The sequence below is a fragment of the Botrytis porri genome (assembly GCF_014898465.1).
Source record: "Botrytis porri strain MUCL 3234 chromosome Unknown BPOR_002, whole genome shotgun sequence".
Classification (NCBI taxonomy): Eukaryota; Fungi; Ascomycota; class Leotiomycetes; order Helotiales; family Sclerotiniaceae; genus Botrytis; species Botrytis porri.
Window position 1 is genome coordinate 1,901,603 of NW_024066076.1, and position 19,115 is coordinate 1,920,717.

The 19,115-nt window shown below is 41.9% G+C and overlaps 5 protein-coding genes across 5 annotated transcripts; 2 read left to right on the top strand and 3 right to left on the bottom strand.

Moving 5' to 3' along the window:
• Positions 1–2,311: 2,311 nt before the first annotated feature.
• EAF01_001581 (uncharacterized protein) lies at positions 2,312–3,103 on the top strand (the record flags this gene model as incomplete). Its single annotated transcript, XM_038909831.1, has 3 exons — positions 2,312–2,328; positions 2,432–2,473; positions 2,611–3,103. The coding sequence occupies 3 exons, from the start codon at positions 2,312–2,314 to the stop codon at positions 3,101–3,103; spliced, it is 552 nt and encodes a 183-aa protein (XP_038774643.1).
• Positions 3,104–4,210: 1,107 nt separating this feature from the next.
• EAF01_001582 (uncharacterized protein) lies at positions 4,211–6,374 on the bottom strand (the record flags this gene model as incomplete). Its single annotated transcript, XM_038909832.1, has 2 exons — positions 4,211–5,937; positions 6,036–6,374. 2 exons carry the CDS (start codon positions 6,372–6,374, stop codon positions 4,435–4,437), a joined length of 1,842 nt encoding a protein of 613 aa, XP_038774644.1. The 3' UTR covers positions 4,211–4,434.
• Positions 6,375–6,573: 199 nt separating this feature from the next.
• Positions 6,574–8,679, top strand: EAF01_001583 (uncharacterized protein; the record flags this gene model as incomplete). The annotated part of the gene is made up of 2 exons (XM_038909833.1): positions 6,574–8,373; positions 8,428–8,679. The coding sequence occupies 2 exons, from the start codon at positions 6,574–6,576 to the stop codon at positions 8,677–8,679; spliced, it is 2,052 nt and encodes a 683-aa protein (XP_038774645.1).
• A 702-nt stretch (positions 8,680–9,381) lies between these two features.
• Positions 9,382–10,653, bottom strand: EAF01_001584 (uncharacterized protein; the record flags this gene model as incomplete). Its single annotated transcript, XM_038909834.1, has 2 exons — positions 9,382–10,336; positions 10,388–10,653. The coding sequence occupies 2 exons, from the start codon at positions 10,651–10,653 to the stop codon at positions 9,382–9,384; spliced, it is 1,221 nt and encodes a 406-aa protein (XP_038774646.1).
• A 1,210-nt stretch (positions 10,654–11,863) lies between these two features.
• On the bottom strand, positions 11,864–14,251 carry EAF01_001585 (uncharacterized protein; the record flags this gene model as incomplete). The annotated part of the gene is made up of 2 exons (XM_038909835.1): positions 11,864–13,583; positions 13,764–14,251. 2 exons carry the CDS (start codon positions 14,249–14,251, stop codon positions 11,864–11,866), a joined length of 2,208 nt encoding a protein of 735 aa, XP_038774647.1.
• Positions 14,252–19,115: the final 4,864 nt, after the last annotated feature.

Consider the following 19,115-nt stretch of genomic DNA (forward strand, 5'->3'; position numbering starts at 1 on the left):
TGAATACCTTTTCACTAGATTTTTGTGGTGATCAGTAATGTATTTTATGACTCTTCATTCACTTCAGCGTTGATTGGTGTCATTTCAAGAGTTGAATGGAGGTTTACATTTGCATTTGTTTTGAAATCATTATTACATTATATACGGAAGATGCGAATATCTCCTACCTCATTACTATCATCTCAAAAAGAAAAAGAAAAGAAACGAAAGAAATGGACTGCTGCCTTCCTGAGAGGGAGAGTAATACCTCCCGTCATGTTCCCGGAGATTATGATCGATTAGTTGATTATATTTAAGTTGAGCTTTTATGATACTTTGTTTGGAAATTCATTGTTAGTTCTTTGATCCGATTCCGGCAGGGGGTAAATGAATACTCAGGGAAAGAAAAAGAGAATGATATGGGAAACTCATCCTTGGTTGTGGGAAACTATAAATTTTTGGAGGGAGGAAAGGGTGTAAGATAACTCGTATATGTGACTTGGTTTGATGCATGCAGTAGATCTGTCAAAATTCTGCTATCAAAATTTTCTCCAATTAAGGTGAATGATGAGGCTAATTAGATCTTAGTTCTTTTACTCATTGGCAAAACATTCTTTTCAAGTCCCAAAAGATTCCCCTCAGATCTCAACAGGCTCTTGTTCTCAACTCACTGATCGATTTCATACTTAGGATATGGAATATCAGTAACAATCAATAGAACAGCATGTCATGAGAATACTAATATCCTCATCATGTGTTCGCTTATCAGTAGTTCAGTGAGATTCGGCTTCCAGAGCTACACTCGCTTAAATTGCGGGGCTTCTCGACACCTCACCTCTCTCACGTGTCGTGAACATGTAAATATATAAACTCGTGGACTTTGTTGGTGTTGCCAGAGTGTTAGAGTATATTTGTGGAGGTGAGAAAAATATGTGATAGAATTGACAGATGTAGAGGAGGAGATTAGCGAGTAGTCGATACGAAAAAGGAAGAGAAAGATGCATATAGTATGTATGATTCTAGTACAAACGGCTTCTGGTTTTCATAGTAGAATCATGAAAATACATCTTCAGTGTGGACTATTATTCTATTTAATTATGAATGTTGAATCTAAAATTGACTTGTTATAATATGACTTACAACCTGTGAACATTGATTAGAGAGTAGCTGAAATATCTGTAAGTACTTATCTGAAGGTTGTATGAGAACAAGTAATCATTGTATAACAGAGGCAAAATAAACGTATCAAAGAATTATTTTTTATTTCATCACAAGATACTGTATTTTTATAGTAATCATTATTTGCAGATGGGAATTCCAACTGTTGCCATCTGAAGCTCAACGTTTGTAGTAGACAATTATCTCATAATATCTTTGTAGATAAGTTAATAATACCGTCCAAAGACTCGAAGATCTAACACTAAAGATCATTGGTGGATTACAAAACTTTTGAATGTGTCTTTTAGATCTCACTCGAGACAAGTATCAGCTTTTTAGAAACATAAAAAATACACTCACAAGGTCTCGGCCAATAAGACACAGCTTAAAGACAAAAGAACTTTTTAAACTATCAACTTTTGAATTGTTAAAGAACTAAACCTATGGCCGAGTGCTAACAGAGTAAACTCAACTGTCAACTTGTTGCTAAAGTTCTAATAACTATCGTCGAAAGGCATGCAGTAATCTTGTAGCTGTTATGAAGACATTTGAGACATTATAACTAAAGTTTGAGGTATATAAAAGAACCCTTATCTAGCTGTAAGAATGTTAACGACATACCAAGTAGTTTCCATAAGGTTAAGAGACGAATAGAACCATTATTTGACAAATTAGACATATTAATCAAAGTCATTAGATGAATACAATCACCAAGTAACAATATGACTCAGAGACTTCAGACACAACTAGACAAGTATCATCTCAGACTCTCAGAATTAGATTAGCCGTATAAACACCAAATCTAAATAGTTGTTTCTAAGTCACATGATTGATAAACTTCCCATCAACTTGAAGTTCCCCCCTCGAGGGGCATTTCTCCTAAGCGACTAAGCAAAACCTCTTTTTGGTGTAATAGTTGAATTGATCCAAACACGTGATGATTTACGTTTCTTATTACTTTACTGCCACTCTTAACCTCTTTTGAACCCTCCAGCAACAACAAAGATTACAAATTCGAGTATTAACTCGAAATTCGACATTTCTCTCACCTAATCTTTGGTTCTTGCTTTCCTGCCTCCTTTCTCTGTTTTTACTTTGCGCCTCTGCCATCTTCGTGCTTCTCCATCGCCGAATTACCCTCCTGGTTCTTTCGGTGCTTTGTCCTCCTGCTACAATGGCAGGTATTCAATCGTAAGAGCAAATGCTTGGTTTATTCGATTTATGCAACCTTCTATACTGCATTCAACGTTTGATAATAACCTGGATACCGAGCTAATTATTTTGAATCATATAGCCAATCGCCTGCCAGTGATGGTGATTATGATTCCGATGCAGAGTACGTATTTTATCCTACCACTTTTTCTTCTTCTTCAATACGTGCCGTCTACTTGCCAAGTTCTACAAGCTAGACGTGATTCTCTCATCTATTTCGGCCGATCCTATACAATTGAACTAACTATTATCTCTAAATAGCGTCCCGGTACCCATCGAGCCCACCCCAACCTGTGCGCGCTGCGTGACGAAATTGGTCCTCGACCCTACCTCACAATGCATCCTCCATCAACCAACCCGGCGGGCCGTTGCCATGAGGTCCGATACGAAGTGCAGATACTGCCAGGTCCAACGGGCAAGATGTTACAAGTGCCCTTCAGCACTCAAGCCGGAGATTTTGGAGCTCCAACAACGAGCCCAGGACTACAATACCTGGGTAGATGGGCAGAATCTACTTCCGCCTGCTCAGCGCAGCACTTGGGTCTTACCAACGACTGTCCCGGCTGCATGCCCCAGCAACGCACCGGATGTTTACAAAGAGCTACATAGGGCTCAAAAAGTGGTCGTAGCTGGGATTAAAGGAGCCCAGAAGCGTATCTCTGGGTGGAGAACCATGAGGAACGTTATAAGGAACTCCATCATGAGACTGGATCCTGTGGTTCGAAATGGTGACAACCGTGGCTACTGGTGGTAAATGGGGGTAGATAAGGCTTGGGAACCTGTTTGAAAGTTACCCAAGGGGACGGTTTAGTGGAGTAGAGGTAAATTGGCTTGGGAACCATAAGTACCTGTAGAATAGACGAGGGAGATGGATGGACATATGGATGGCTTGGGAACCATAAGTACCTGTAGGTAGACGAGGGAGATGGATGGATGGATTCGGGCATCGTATGGATGCGGCGGGGGAGGCCAGCAAAGACGAATCTCTGCCTGTACGTGGTGCTGGCTACGAACCTGAGTATGACCTACTTATACTTACCGGCGTTGTCTTCGGACTACTGTTGCTTGTATATATAAGTGGGCATTATGCAGAGCCGAAGAGATAGCATAAGGTAGTGTATATGGGTAAGTTGAGACAGCTGGGAGGGAGAATTGATGTCATCTACTAAGGGGATAGTGATTGAGTGAGAGGATGACGTTCGAAATGAACAGCACTGACTCACGTCGTAGGACATTTAAATCAACGAAGAGGAAAAGCAATTGGATACGCAATGCAATGTAAGTCTAATAACATTTTCTTTCCCCTACATCTGTTCCCTACAAAACCACTGGCACTCCACCTTTGTACAAACACAGCTCGCCATTTAGTCAATTGATCTGGTGGTCAAGAGGAAGGTAAAGATGAAGATGTGGATCCTTCAGATCCAGCTTTGAGGTCCTTGAAAATGAGTATATGGTCATAGGAGATCCAATTCGAGAAATCCGGCCCGATGCCATATCGTTGGATCAATCATGGTCGGCAGATAAGTCAAATGAGCTTGACTTTGCGATGGTAGCTCGTTGATGCAAGGCAAAACATAGGCATGACAGCAAGGTCTGTATTTAATGTTCATTCAATGGAAAAACAACATTACATATAGGGTCCAGATGGTAAATGAGCCAGTGAAAGATATCATTTGAGTGAATTTGGAGATTGATTGGAACTCTTGCTTGAAAACGGAATGAATGTTTATGGCAGAGAATTTTTTTGAGGAGCATGTCAACGCGTTATTAGCAAAGAAGTAGTATGAAGGTACGCGGGATTAGGTTTGGTTATGGAGTAGACTTGAGATGCAAAATAAATATTTGGGCGAAAAAAATAATGTGAACTGATGTTAACATTGTCCTCAGATGATGAATACAAAACCAAATTTTGGAAAGTATTTCGTGATTCTTACATTCTTCAATTCTCCCCTAGTCATTGGCTAAGCAAAGGCTCTGCTTGCTATGGTATTGTAAAACACCTATCCGCCCCTAAAACGCCATAATGATGCTCCCTTCCCCTCAAACTCCCTTTTCCATCTTACAGAATCCAACCCAACTTCTTTACGCTTTCTTCGGCAAAGCAGGTGGACCCATTTTACCAGCACCAGAATCTACTTTCTTGGGAGGAGGTCCCATACTGCCATCACCACCACCATTTCCAACTTGAGTAAAAGTTCCACCTTTGAACCATTTATCTTCTTCTGCTGCCCTCTTTCTCTTCATTTCTGCTACTCTCTTTGGATCTACCAATTCTAATCCTTGAACTGGCGTGAATGCCAAACTACTAGCAGTTCCTGCACTAGCTCCAGTACTAGTACTCAATCCTCCTACACCTGAAGCTCTTAAGCCTTTACCCCGTAAATCTATATTACCAGCCGATTGACCAAATCCTCGCAGTGAGGATGCGGAACCACTCATAGGAGTTGAAGTACCCCACCCCTTGTTCTTTGCGGAAAGTTTGGCTTTTGTACGTTGATCTATTTGAATATTTCGAATGCGTCCGTCATTGCCTTGTCCAATCATACCCATACCCTTAGTTCCATCACCAGTACCATAACCAACTTCTTTCTCTTCCTTTCCAAAAGCCATTCTGTTTTGTGCTTTTCTCAAATCGGTCATAGCAGTTGCCGCCTTGGCTAATCGAGCACGTCGACCACCACGTTTGCGTGCAGGTTTATCATCTGGAGCTGGCAATGCGCGAGCACCTTTATTTGGAGGGGGCTCAGTGAGCTTTTCGAGTCGAGTGATACATTGTTCTTTTAATTCTTCACCTGTAGATCCATCTGGACTATTATGAACGCGGTCAACTCTTGCAGCTAGGACAACTTTAGCGGAGACAATACGCATAGCTTGTTTCTTGAGATCATTAGGAATGCCTTGAATGATAGGAGAATGATAGAGGAATCCTTGTTGGCGAACTCCAACATTAGTAGCGAAACCTGTTCCGGATGATTTATTGGATCCTAGAGGAGGAAGATTGCATGCAGGTGTCTTTGCTAAGCCTGTCAAACCTCCAGCGAAATTGAGTAGTTGTGCCGCTGTGAGAGATCCAATGAGGGCTGTAAGATTTGGAGCGAATAAGTTCATGCGTGATTGAACATAATCAGTTAATGTCTTTTTCGCTTTGTCCAATGCAAGAGTCATATCACAAGCACGAAGTACTCTTTCAAGTTCATGTGGTGACATTTCTCGACCCTTTGTAGTGGTTGCCTCGACCGTAACAATCATAACAGATGGACCATCCAAAACGGATCTTAGTGTAGCACCAAGTCGATTGTCCTTCGATGTTTGAAGCGTCTTGATATTTTCTGAGTCCATAGGTCCATTCCCAATGATAGTGACAACTTTAGCATAGTCCAATGGATTGGTGACCAATGTTTCCAATTCCGGAAATCGAATCGAGTAATGATCTCGTATGAACTTGTGTACTAGGATGATTTCACTATCGATAGATGTCGACAAAGTGTTTGCTTGCGTTAAGAGATGATATTCTGGGTTGTCTTCGACCGAGCCTACGAAGGTTGTTTGTTTATCGGGAGGTAATGATTGAAAATGTGCGATTTTCTGTCAAATCGAGGAAAGAGTCAGGGCTAAGACACGAAAGAGTAGATGTAAACCATAGGTCTCCAAGTTAAGAAAGGGAAAAACAAAATACTACTGACCTCTAAAACTGGTTCTAACGTTTTCATCAAACCTGCTACACTTCGCACATCATCTACTCCACCAAGTTGCATCTTTTCAACTTTTGCTTTGGTCGCCTCCTCATCTTCTGTAGCATCAATAGCATGACTAGTCATTCCTACCATCTCATCATCCTCGTCGACTACTTCTTCATCGCCATCGAGTTCCATTTCGCTTGCGCCTGAAAGTCCTGTCGCGTTTCCATTCATGCTTAGGACGACCTCGTCAGGGTCGGCAAAAAGGTGTGCATTATCCTCCCCTTCACCTTCGGATCCAGAATCCTCAAAATCTTGCAATAATTCATCTGCGAGAGTCGACATCTTAAATGTAATGTTGTTTGTTGTAGTTGGCGCGTGAAGGTGGAAAATCGATTAGAGAAGAGCTCGAGCCGGAAAGGCGGCCGCTAGCGTAGGCTCTATTACTAATCAGTCTTTTTGACTATTGCGACACCTTCAAGTCTCGAACGCGAACCAGAATTATACCAACTATTTCGTCAAGAAATCAAGTTCGACCGCAACCATGGAGTCCGAATATGAGGAAGCTCGAGGTCCCCCAAAGGTCAAAAATAAGGCCGCCAGCGCCATCCAAATCTCAGCAGAACAACTTCTTCGAGAAGCGGTTGACCGTCAAGAACCAGGACTTCAAGCACCAACTCAGCGGTTTGCTGATCTCGAAGAGCTTCATGAATTCCAAGGGAGGAAAAGAAAAGAGTTCGAGGATTATGTGCGGAGGAATAGGATTAATATGAATAATTGGATGAGGTATGCACAGTGGGAATTGGAACAAAAAGAATTCAAACGAGCACGATCCGTTTTTGAACGAGCATTAGATGTCGACTCTACATCTGTCACATTATGGATTCGATATATCGAGGCGGAGATGAAATCACGAAATATAAATCATGCCAGAAATTTGTTGGATCGCGCCGTGACTATTCTGCCCAGAATTGATAAATTGTGGTACAAATATTGTTACATGGAAGAAATGCTTGGTAACATTCCCGGTACACGACAAGTCTTCGAAAGATGGATGTCTTGGGAACCGGATGAGGCAGCTTGGAGCAGTTACATCAAATTGGAGAAAAGATATGGCGAGTTTCAAAGAGCTAGGGAAATCTTCCAAAGATTTACTATGGTACATCCCGAACCAAGAAATTGGATCAAATGGGCCAGATTCGAAGAAGAGTATGGAACTAGTGATTTGGTTCGAGAGGTATTTGGCACAGCTGTTGAGGCACTGGGCGAAGACTTCATGGATGAGAGACTCTTCATTGCATATGCGAGATTCGAGGCAAAGCTAAAGGAGTACGAACGCGCAAGAGCCATTTACAAATATGCCCTCGACCGTATGGCACGATCAAAGTCTATTTCCCTCCATAAAGCTTATACGACTTTCGAAAAGCAATTCGGTGATCGTGAAGGTGTGGAAGATGTAATTATTTCGAAGCGTCGAGTTCAATATGAGGAGCAGGTAAAGGAGAATCCCAAAAATTACGATGCGTGGTTCGACTATGCCAGATTAGAGGAAACTTCGGGGGATGTCGATCGAGTTCGAGATGTTTATGAAAGAGCCATTGCTCAAATTCCACCAACCCAGGAGAAGAGGCATTGGAGGCGTTATATTTATTTGTGGATCTTTTATGCTATTTGGGAGGAAATGGAGTCAAAAGATGTTGAGCGAGCGAGACAGATCTACCAGGAGTGTCTGAAGTTGATACCTCACAAGAAATTTACATTTGCCAAGATTTGGCTCATGAAGGCTCAATTCGAGATTCGACAACAGCAATTACAAGCCGCCAGAAAGACTTTAGGTCAAGCCATCGGAATGTGTCCCAAAGATAAGCTTTTCAAAGGTTATGTTGAGCTAGAGATCAAACTTTTCGAATTCGTGAGATGTCGTACCCTTTACGAGAAACATATCGAATGGAATCCAGCTAATTGTCAAGCTTGGATTAAATTTGCCGAACTGGAAAGAGGTTTAGATGATCTTGAACGTACTCGTGCGATATTTGAGTTGGCAATTAGTCAACAAGTTCTTGATATGCCGGAACTATTATGGAAAGCCTACATTGACTTTGAGGAGGAAGAAGGAGAGTACGATCGCACTAGACACCTATACGAGCGATTGTTGGAGAAGACAGATCATGTGAAGGTCTGGATCAGTTATGCACATTTCGAAATCAACGTTCCAGATGATGATGATGAGGAAGAGATAGAGGAGGATGAGGAGAAACCAGTCAGTGAGGCTGCAAAAACACGTGCAAGGAAGATCTTCGAACGTGCCCTTAAGAGCATGAAAGACAAGGATCTTAAGGAAGAAGTATGTCACACACTTGATCCAAATATTTTAACACAACATCTAACAAATTCACAGCGTGTTTCTCTCCTCAATGCTCATCTTTCCTTTGAACGTACACATGGTACAGAGGAAGATATCGAGAAAGTACAGAAACAAATGCCAAGAAAGACGAAGAGAAGAAGAAAGCTTGATGATGATAGTTATGAGGAATATGTTGATTACGTTTTCCCTGCCGATGATGAGCAAACGAAGAAATTATCGAATTTCTTGGCAATGGCCCAAAGTTGGAAACAAGCTGGTGGAACGATTAGCGGTGGCGGAGATTAGAATACATTTTAAGACCAGGTTGGAAGAGTCGAACAAATTTGTGTATGTATACCTAGGCCGTCATCAAATGAATTGACGACGCTTAATTTATGGTACGTTTGACACCCAGAACGTCTTCTACATCAGTGTATGTTCCCACGGTTTCTGCTTGTATGGACACTTTTAGTTTAATTTCATTGAATTCTTAGCATTATTTGTTTCGGGTTCAAAGCGAATAGACATTCACATTGGGTGGACTCATTTGCATCAAACATAAAAGCCCTTGCGATAATGTTAAGATCGACAGCATCTGGAAGAATCTCCAGGAAGGATTCGGGCTTCTCGCTGGTATTCAGATCGCAAAGACCATGTCGACCCAACGGTAATACGATCGTTTAAGATTGGCGTTATTATCAAACGGCTCCCGAGAGAGATTCGGGTCACCAACGAGTTTGTGTCATTGTGTAGGATAGAGCTAAAGAACGTAGTGATGATTGTTTGAGATAGACGGAGACGATGATTGAGAAATATTTGTTCGAATAATTCAAATAATCTTCCAATCTTTGTTGGATTAAAAAGTCTGGCAAGTAATGCAGAAATGGATCTACGACCCGAACGATTCAACATATACAGCTATTTACGTTTACAGCTTGTTCTCGACCTTGTTACATCCCATAGATCTCCATTTCGATAAAGCATCCTAACCTGTTCTTCATTCACTTCTCAATAACTCGACAAAGCCTTCGCCCTTAATCTTGGACCGTACCACCATATACCCAACGGTGCTGGTATGCCAATCGCGATAGCAATAAACGCCAATGTGCTATTTCCCCACCCATGCCCCAACACTTGATACATCCTCGGCGGAAACAAAGGAAAGCCAAAAGCAGTTAAACCACACAGAAATTGTGATGCAGCAGATGCTGAACTTGTATGGTATGGATACGAATCAATAACGTATGCTTGCAATGTTTGTCCACTAATCTGCATACCAAAACATAATCCAAAAGCTCCAAGGTCAACAACGATCCAAGGTGCATGCTTTTGAGCTGCCCATCCAGAAACTAAAATTCCAATGGGTATGAGGATGAATGATGGTATTATGATCGGGACCCGAAATTCCGGCATCTCAACACCATTTGTGCGTTGTTTCATTCTGCGGAAAACGAGGTCTAATAATGGCCCTCCAATTTGTGCTCCCACTATTTCACCGGGGCACATGGCAAGATAGTGAAGGCCACTTTTGGAGATAGACTCGTGGTATTCTACAGTCCAGATATCGGAGTAGGTGGAAAGAGTAATATAGGTGATGCCAGAATCGAGAGCCGAAAGACAAGCCTGAACTAGAGTAATCGGATGGAATAGAAGTGAACGAATGGGTCTAGAAAAACTTCTCATCAATACCCAGGAAACTGATCTTCCATTTCCAAGTGCCTCATCCCCTGTGTAATAACGCGCATTCCCGGTACTACGTCTGAGCTCTTTGGCTTTATGCCGAAGAATTGTTGGACCATGGGTTTCTCGAAATAAAGGGATCGATATCACGATCAAGATTGCCTGAAAAGTTGATGTTGACCAAAACATCCACCTCCAGGTCGTATATTCCGTGATATAACCTCCGATAATAGGACCAGCAGCTGCACCAAAAAGTGGTAACAAAGAATAGATTCCCAAAGATCTTCCTCTCTCATCAGATCTCTAAACATCCCCCAGAACTTCACTTCCTAACGCATAAATAGCATTAGCACCAAGACCAGCCATCAATCTTGCAGCAATCAATAACCCCTTCGTTTGCGCAAATCCACATACAATATTCCAAATCAGAAACCATATTTTGGCGGTATGTAACACAACGCGTCGTCTATATAATTCAGATAGCGGACCAATAAGTAAGGGACCAAAGGCTGTGGCAAGTGAGTAAACGGACATAGCCATAACAGATTCAAGGGAAGTCATATGGAGCTCAGATGCGATTATAGGAAGTGCAAGTGCCATAATCGTGGATACAGCAATTCAGTTGAAGCTGGTGGATGAGAGGACGAGCGTAGTGAGCCATTTCTGGTAGGTCGGCCAGCATTTTGGGTTGGCGGGATCTTGGGGAACGTTGAATGCCACGAGGTGTTCAGTATTCGCGTCAGCGTATGTCGTGGTAATAGGTGTGGAAGTCGGTGTGGAAGCTTTTTCGGGGTCATCTCCAGGTACCATTACCGAAAGTCCGCGTTCTGAAATCGAGGTTACCCGTCGTGGTAAGCTTTAGTAAGGGGTTGCTCGAATTGAATTGAAAGCTAAGCTGATGGTTTTTCGTTCGTGTATTGGTTCAACTCATAGTATATATGCATCTGATGATACAATAGGAATAAGCTGCTGGGCCTATCTATTCCGTTATCATGAATTCAAGAGTCTTACATCGGTTCATGCAGGAGATTTGACAGCTAACTCAAACGAAAAGTCGCATGTTTATCATTCATATCCTGGGGAAAGTGTCTATGATACAGAAACTATCATGTCCATATTACCATGACTACACTACCATGGAATTTTCATTGGAGATCATTCCTTTTCCCAGAGTTTCTCCTGCCGGAAAGCTCCTCTCCTACAAAGCTACCATGCAATTCTATATTTGGTTATTCAGCTTTAGCCCTTTCAAGACATACCTAGGCTTTAACTTAGAATCCAAAGTTCAAGGGCAAATTGCACACCAAAACTTCCAGAAGAGATTTCGTGCTCATGCATCGCGCTTTTGCTCACACGGAATAAGCGGAATAGCATATACGGGAGTACGGAATAACAATTAGGCGCTAGGATCCACACATGTATTGTATCACTAGAAGGGTGCTAAATATTTGGCAAGCAAGACATTGATCACCGATTGGATTGTGATCCCCTGATTGATAAGATATGATTAGATTGTAAAATTATCTGATCGTTTTCTTGCATTAACGCTAGGTAAATATGAAGTAACCGAGCTCTTCACTCCAATTCGACTACCAGCAACGACAGCAGCTTGCTTACTGTGGACATTTTCGATAACAAAAAGATCTCTATTGTCAAACTCTCATGATCGAAAGATATGTCAGGGTTCAACGTTTGTATTTAGACTGATCCAAAAGCCATTGGCCAACCCTACAACAATGTAAATTAGCTAGTGCTATCATAAGATATGTCAACTTGAGTGAGCTCACCACAGATTAACATCAAGCATGCATCATTCCCGGTAAGCTCGGAGTTTTCTGCATCTAATCAATCGCCTCTTTCGGGGCGGCGCGAGTGATGTAATTTCTTCTGGTTGACCCTCTTCTTGTTGTCTTCTCAACTCCTCTTCTTGTTGTTTTATCAACTTGTCTTCTTGTTGTCTTCTTAACTCCTCTTTTTGTCGTCTTTTCAACTCTTCTTCTTGTCGTCTTCTCAGCTCCTCTTCTTGTTGTCTTCTCGACTCCTCTTCTTGTTGTCTTCCCAACTCCTCTTCTTGTTGTCTTATCAACTCGTCTTGTTGTTGTCTTCTCAGCTTCTCTTCTTGTTGTTGTCTTCTAAGCTTCTCTTCTTGTTGTCTTGTCAACTCGTCTTGTTGTTGTCTTCTCAGCTCCTCTTCTTGTTGTCTTCTCAATCGCTCCTTGGCCAGCCGCTCCTTGGCTAACTGCTCTTCAGTTTTATTTTCCCCGGGGTCTAGAGTACCAGGTGGGCGCGGGGGTCGAATTTCCACTTCTTCTCCTACCCCACCAACAGCTCCCACTTCCCCTCCTCCAGAAGGTTCATTGCCAGTAACACCGCCTTCGTCCTCATCATCATCATCGTCATCATCATTATCATCATCATCATCATCATCATCATCATCGTCGTCGTCATCAACATCTTCTTCTTCTTCTTCTTCTTCACTTTCTGTAATATCACTGAGTGCTCCTCCCTCTTCAACCCGTTCAATAATACCTTCCTCAAATATTACCTGTAACTCAGGTCTTGCCCAATTTTGCAAAGGTCTATACGTCAAACGTATCGTTTCTTCAGCTATTGGTCTGATATGGTCTAAGATTTGAGCTGCAGTCAATCTCTTTTCTACTTCCATTTCTCTTGGCTTTTCAAGCTCTTTAGCCAAAACTTTAGAAAGATGTGGATCGCATAGACCCCAATTCGGCTTATCCTTTTTATCTTCCTTTCCGTCTACTTCAGTTCTCTTTGGTCGTCTACCTGAGTGCGACAAAATGTACAATGACATTCCGACACACCAAACGTCATATTTGGCACTTAAATAAGGTTCCTCGGGCGCTACGCACACCGTGTTTCCCGTGTCATGCCAGCGGAGCTCTCCATATGGCACATAGGTAGCTTCTCCAAAATCTCCAATTTTTACAGTTGGATATGTGTTTGCTTTCCCGGAGTTTTTCAAAAAAATGTTGTCCAATTTGATATCAAGGACAATAACTTGATTGCGTGAGTGAAATTCTGGTTTCTTATTGAGTTCGTGGTCACCATGAAGGAAACTAAGAGCGTCCGTTGTCTGCATATAGACATGCCAAATGAACGCTTCTGGTATTGCTGCGTGCTTGTATATTGTTGGCATATCTTTTGGTTTGTGAGTCCATATAGAACCCTCGGGCTCTCCTGTGCCCCAGCGTGGTGTATCATAGTACTGCTTCACAATATTTTCCAAATTCCCCCATTGACAATACTCAAAGATATGGCAGTGGCCGTTATCTTCTGGTTGTTCTAAGTCGAAAAAGGCTTCCAAGTTGCAGATAGAAGGATGACTAGAACGTATGTACTGCAAATAACATTTAGTTTCATTGAACCGTTTAGTTATTAAATGCCGTTCTTTCATAGCTTTTGCAGATCTCTTCGAAGCCTCAGAAGAAGGTGTGACAGGAGGAGTTTCGGCTCCCCTCCACGCTGGGGGTGTCATCATTGGCTCATCGTCATTTTCTCGCTTAAGCCTACAGGATTTAGAAGTCAGCAATGCCTGTGAACACTAGGCTTTGGAGGAAAAATGAGTTGTTCGTGTTATAAAGGTTATCAGAAGAGGTGTACAGGATGAAATATAAATGCGCTATTTGGAATCGAAGAATAAAAGGAGATAATAAAACCAAAGGGATTAGTGATTGCGTTAAGCTTACTGAGTCTTCATCGCATACTGAACCTTAGTCTCAATATTCTCAATAAGGTATACTGCTCCAAAACCGCCCTGACCGATCTTGCCTATGATTCTGATATTTTTGTTTGTGAACCCTGCGTTAGGCTTCCGCCATTTATTATGACGAAGAGGCGCAGTTGTTTGATGTATAGTACGCATAATCTCCACGGCAGCCTCGGTATCTTCATGAATTAATCTTCTCTCGGCTCTTGCCTCTCGTTTTCCCTTAGCTTCAGCACTTTCTGCCTTCGCTTTCGCTTCTGCACTCGCCTGCGCCTCCTCTTCTTCCTTTATTACTTTTTCATATTCCGCCATAAGATTATCTCCGTCAGCCTCTACATCAGCGATGATCTTAGTAAAAATCCCCCGTAGCTTTTGTTTAATTGACTCATCAGAAACATCTTGGCCTCTGATTATCTCCAAGACCTCATCGGTATAATCGAACTTATTCTTAGCGTCTGGCGCTTGCATTTTATACGATAGTTTGTTCTCTGTCGCATGTATGAGGGTTGAAAGGACGAGAGCGAGTCTCTAAATAGTCTTCAAAATAATTGTAAATTTGGTGCACAAAATAGAATACACAATATTCGTTTTAAATTCATTCACTGTGGAACACCTGATGTGCAGGCCGAGATTTCGAGAAATCTACGTTCGGATTTCGAGTTATTGTCAGAACTTTGGTTAAATCCAGAAAGATGATAGAGAAACCAACCTAGAATGCAGCAGATATTCAAGAAGTGGAACAAAGCCATAAAGGAAGATCTATGACCTTCGTCCAAAGTCTTTACGGATCAGCTTCATTGTCCTTTTGTATGGTCTTTGTTATCTAAAAACAATCGATGCTCATGGCATAGTGGTGTTGTTAAAGATTAACGTCTTTGTCAGTTTTGTAGTTGCATAAGAATATAAAAATGTTCAATTCCTTAGCCAGAGAAAACCAAGGTAACGCCAGCATCCAGAAATTCATAATTGCAACACCAGAGAACAATTTTTGGGTCTGGATGGGAAGTGTTGCCTGACGATTTTCCATGAACCTTGACAATCCTGGCCTGTTGTTTATCATTGAGTGAGAGAACCCATCTAATAGCTCGAATTAAGAGCTGCGGAAAAAGAAAGATGTAACAGTAACCAGCGTGTTAGCACCAAGAGCACGAGCGTAAAGAGCACCGAGATATTCTGCTGGCTTCCTCAATTTCTCAAAGTCGATACCGTGAGATCTTTTGAGAATCTGCTTCATTCTGGACAACTGCATCATGAACAATGCAATTGCATCAGCAAATTCCGTCCATTTCATCTCTTTTTCTGCATACCGAATCGACACATCCTTTGCGAGAGCAAGTTCTTGTATTACCCATCTCCTTGTAAATTAATCGTTTTTCATAAGATTGATATGATAATAAGCATCCAATTTTCCCAGTTATCTTTCCTGTCAACGAAGCGATCCAGTACCTCGAGATCTAAAATGCTTCCCAATAAACTGAATGTGCGCTTCAGACCATCAGTCGCGGCCTGCTCATCATTTATCCCAACCAAACACGAACACTCCTCGCAAATTTGTAGACTTCGTGTATTTAGCAACCTGCGTGGCCTTTTCCTTATTATTTGCTTGATTTATATAAATAGCATCACACCATAGATGCACCTCATCTTGATCCGATCTTAGTTGAAAGAGAGCTACTCAAAGATTCTCTTGAACAAACCTCGTGCTGAAAGGCTACACAGCATCCCAATCTTGCCCATATTCCTCGTTTTTGTGTATATAAATCTTGTGCAACGCATCGTCATCTCCCAAATGGTAGGATAAAGCCGTGTACTCGAGCTTAATAAATTCTGACTTAGAATTTCCATCAATGTCTGGTAGGGCGCTGGTCAATAAGACGTGAAAAATTGGAGAGTCTCTTCTGTCCAGTAGGATTCGTCAAACTCGAATGTTCTCGTTCTAATTTCTATCTTTGTTTTTGTGACGTCCCCTTTTTGTGGTAGCACGGAATTTATCGCATTTTGTAGGCGATTTCGAAAATTGTTAGCGCGAATCACTGGCTCCTGAAAAGCATTGTATTGACTTTGATATTGTACAGGCCCGATGTTTCTGCTCTGCTTTTTGGATCGGAGTTTGGCATATTGACTCTTTTCACATTGTCGCAAGACTATTCGTAGAATCAAGGCTTCGCACTCAATTTTATTTCTAAGGTTTCTCGTGTCAAGCAACCGAATCTTCGAGGCTCTGCTCTTGTAACTCCAAATCACGGAACACTGGTTACGGCCCGCGACGCCCGGTATGATCCAGGGTTACAGCAAATATCAGCAATGTAACCATCATAATTGTCAGCTGAGGAATTGTAGAATTGATAGCCACTCGTTTAAGCCATTCTCTAATATTTCGTTCGAATCGAAAATCCTTTGCCTAGCTGAAATAGCTTTTCAGCCCTTTTACAGGGATTGTTGCCATTCTCTTCCTTTCAGATATGCTGATAGGGAACAAAATATTCTATTGCACAACTTGCAATACTATTTGCAGTGAAATGATTGTGAAATAGCAAGTAGCTAGATTTTACCCCAACATTCTCCACTCCCAACAGGTTTCGAAAAAAGCAATCGTCTTCCTTAAGAAGGCAGGTATCAGACTTCTATTCCAATCGACAAGATATCGTATCGATTCCCTTCTTCCCCAGTCTACTTCTCTTTAGCTTCACAGTCTTCTGACCATCACCTGTTTGATTTATTTTAGTATGGCCTAATATTTGTCGATCGACAACTGATATTTAAATGAGAAGAACGAGGGAAGTCCACTTACTTAACATTTGCTATGCGGGGCAACAATCCTCATTCAGCTAAAGACTCCTTCTTGGTATCTGTGGGCTCCAATGCCACATATGCACATGGTCGTCTATCCGGTAATTTGTTGGGATGTATTCATCTTCGTTGACAATGCTATGAGATAATTTGCGAATCCCTCCTCGTCGCCCCAAGACCTTGAATTGTTACCCAAATACTAAGGACAATAAGAAGAACATTATATATCTAGCTAAGTAGATATGACTATCTTAATGCTATTTTGCTTATTCCAAATGTTAACCAACTAATACCTCTTCATAGCTTTCCATACCTGACTTTGAGGAGAAGCGGCCTTCTCACAAAGCCAGTAAATACCAGAACCTGGGACTGGGAGCATAGAAGGTAACTAATTTGCCGTTAGCTAAAGTGATAAAGAGCTTTAGTCTTTGCCCATTCGGAGCATGATGAATAACGAAATCAATGCCTTGGAATTCGGCTTGCAGATATTTGTATATTAATTGCCGGCTTCAACCAACGAAAGATCCTCAGACGAGTCGGATGTGACCTTTGTCACGATGTGTCTACATGATGCAGACCGAGTGCTCGAATATGGAGGTGATTCTGTCTGACTAGTATTGGGGTTCACCTTCAAAAATATTTTCTTTGTCCATATTTATCCCGCTCTCGTGTCTGTGCCATACTCGGATAATACTCGGAGAATGCCTTTCTGGCGTATTGAAACTATGTTCTGACTACTATATCGAGAAAGACATCCCACCTCCGTCCGACAAAGCACTCCTCATTCTTCTCTCCCTCCCCCCTTTTACGATCGGCAATAAAATCCGGATGAACAGTGAAATCAACCACATGTCCCAGCCCACCCACGAATTTCTCCTAGGCTACATTACTTGAGGCGACTACATCCTCCTCTTTCCCTAATTTCTAGCCAGAAATCTTTCACAACTTCTTCCCACAAACTGGCTTTGGTATCATGATGAAATTTGCCGGCCTCTCTGATTCCAAGATCTCATGTGCGGGCGGTACACTGGGAGTCTTTATTGTTCCTAGGAAATGGAAGAAAAGCATACTTTTCCGCTTTCAAAATTACATCAAATGCTTCATTAGGGATCACAATACTTATTCGTGATGTCTCTAATAGATGCCTGAAAAAAGATACCAGTAATATAGACCAGCCCCAATACCAATAGAAGTAAAATTCTGTAAAACCCGCCAGAAAATACATAAAAATATTGAAAGAGAACTGCAAGCAATCCTATTTACCTCTGACAAGTCCGAAAATATGGCGTGAACAAGTGTCCATAGGTAGAAACACGCTGCAGACTGCTTATCTATGTAAAGGATGACCGAAGATAGGCCGGACTTACAAGTTCTATTTCGAATCCCACTTTAGATGAATAACTTAGACAGATCACTCGTGCAAAACTTCTTTGCAAACTGTTGCTGCAAAGCTAGATAGGAGGTACGGTCGTCGACGCACCATACTTCGATAGTAGACGCCTTGTCCTACCTTGAGGGCTTCCTCTTCCGCATGGGCAAATATAATGTATCATTCTTCTATAATTAGAACCTATCTATACAATGAAAGAAGGAGAGAGTCCTCCATTTATGCGTGCCGATGCACAGTCAGGCTTGAGGGGTACCAAGGTATCAGCCACCCCATCGTCGAAAGTATTGCGATTCCCGAAAGAGTAATGATCAGAATTTAGACATGCAACAAGACAACAAACATACAACCTCAATCTCATTCATCAATTTCGTATACACTCGAATAGGAAATGATTGATTTTCAGGTCCGCAACAAAATAACAGTGTTACCTCAAAGTTCGGGCCTAGACCTCCTCAGAATGAGAACACGGAAGGCCCGTGATTCAAATGGGTAATCTCCACAGCCGATCGATTTCAGAAGATCTGCAACAAACTTCACTCGCAGCCGAGCACAGGCGACCCGTCCCGAAACTGGATTGAATAGAGAAGATCAAGCGATTAGACGTGCAACAAACAACAAAAGGTGGAGATTTAAGCAGCAATGATTTGATGGCTCTAAGCGAGCTGTGCAAATCAGGAAAACAAATGATTAAGTTGGATGTACAGCCAAGGCGAATTCCATGTCAGGAATCTGACGGTTTCGTACTTGTGTAGGCGAGCTGTAGCAGAAAGAGAAAATTTCCGGAAGAATCAAGCGATGAGATTTGCAACAAAGGAAGAAAGGAGTATACAAGCTGAGGTATGCAATTTGACTGGATTGGGTGACACGGAGACGATCATGGTTTTTTAGATGTGCAACAAAGGACTTGCACTCGACATTCGGACAATCTGGTATCGAAATCGCCGGAATCAAATCCTGGTTGGCTTTGACCCAAAAAGGTTGTAAGATTGCAACAAAACAAAAATATGCCTCCGTTTTAGGCGATGAATCTCCGAGTGTATCTAGATTGGGAGATTGAGAAAGACGATCTTAAAAATCCAGATATGCAACAAAAAGTTGTGTAGTGTGTTTCTTCTTCAGAGAAGATCTAAATGAGGAGAAGAACGAGGAACA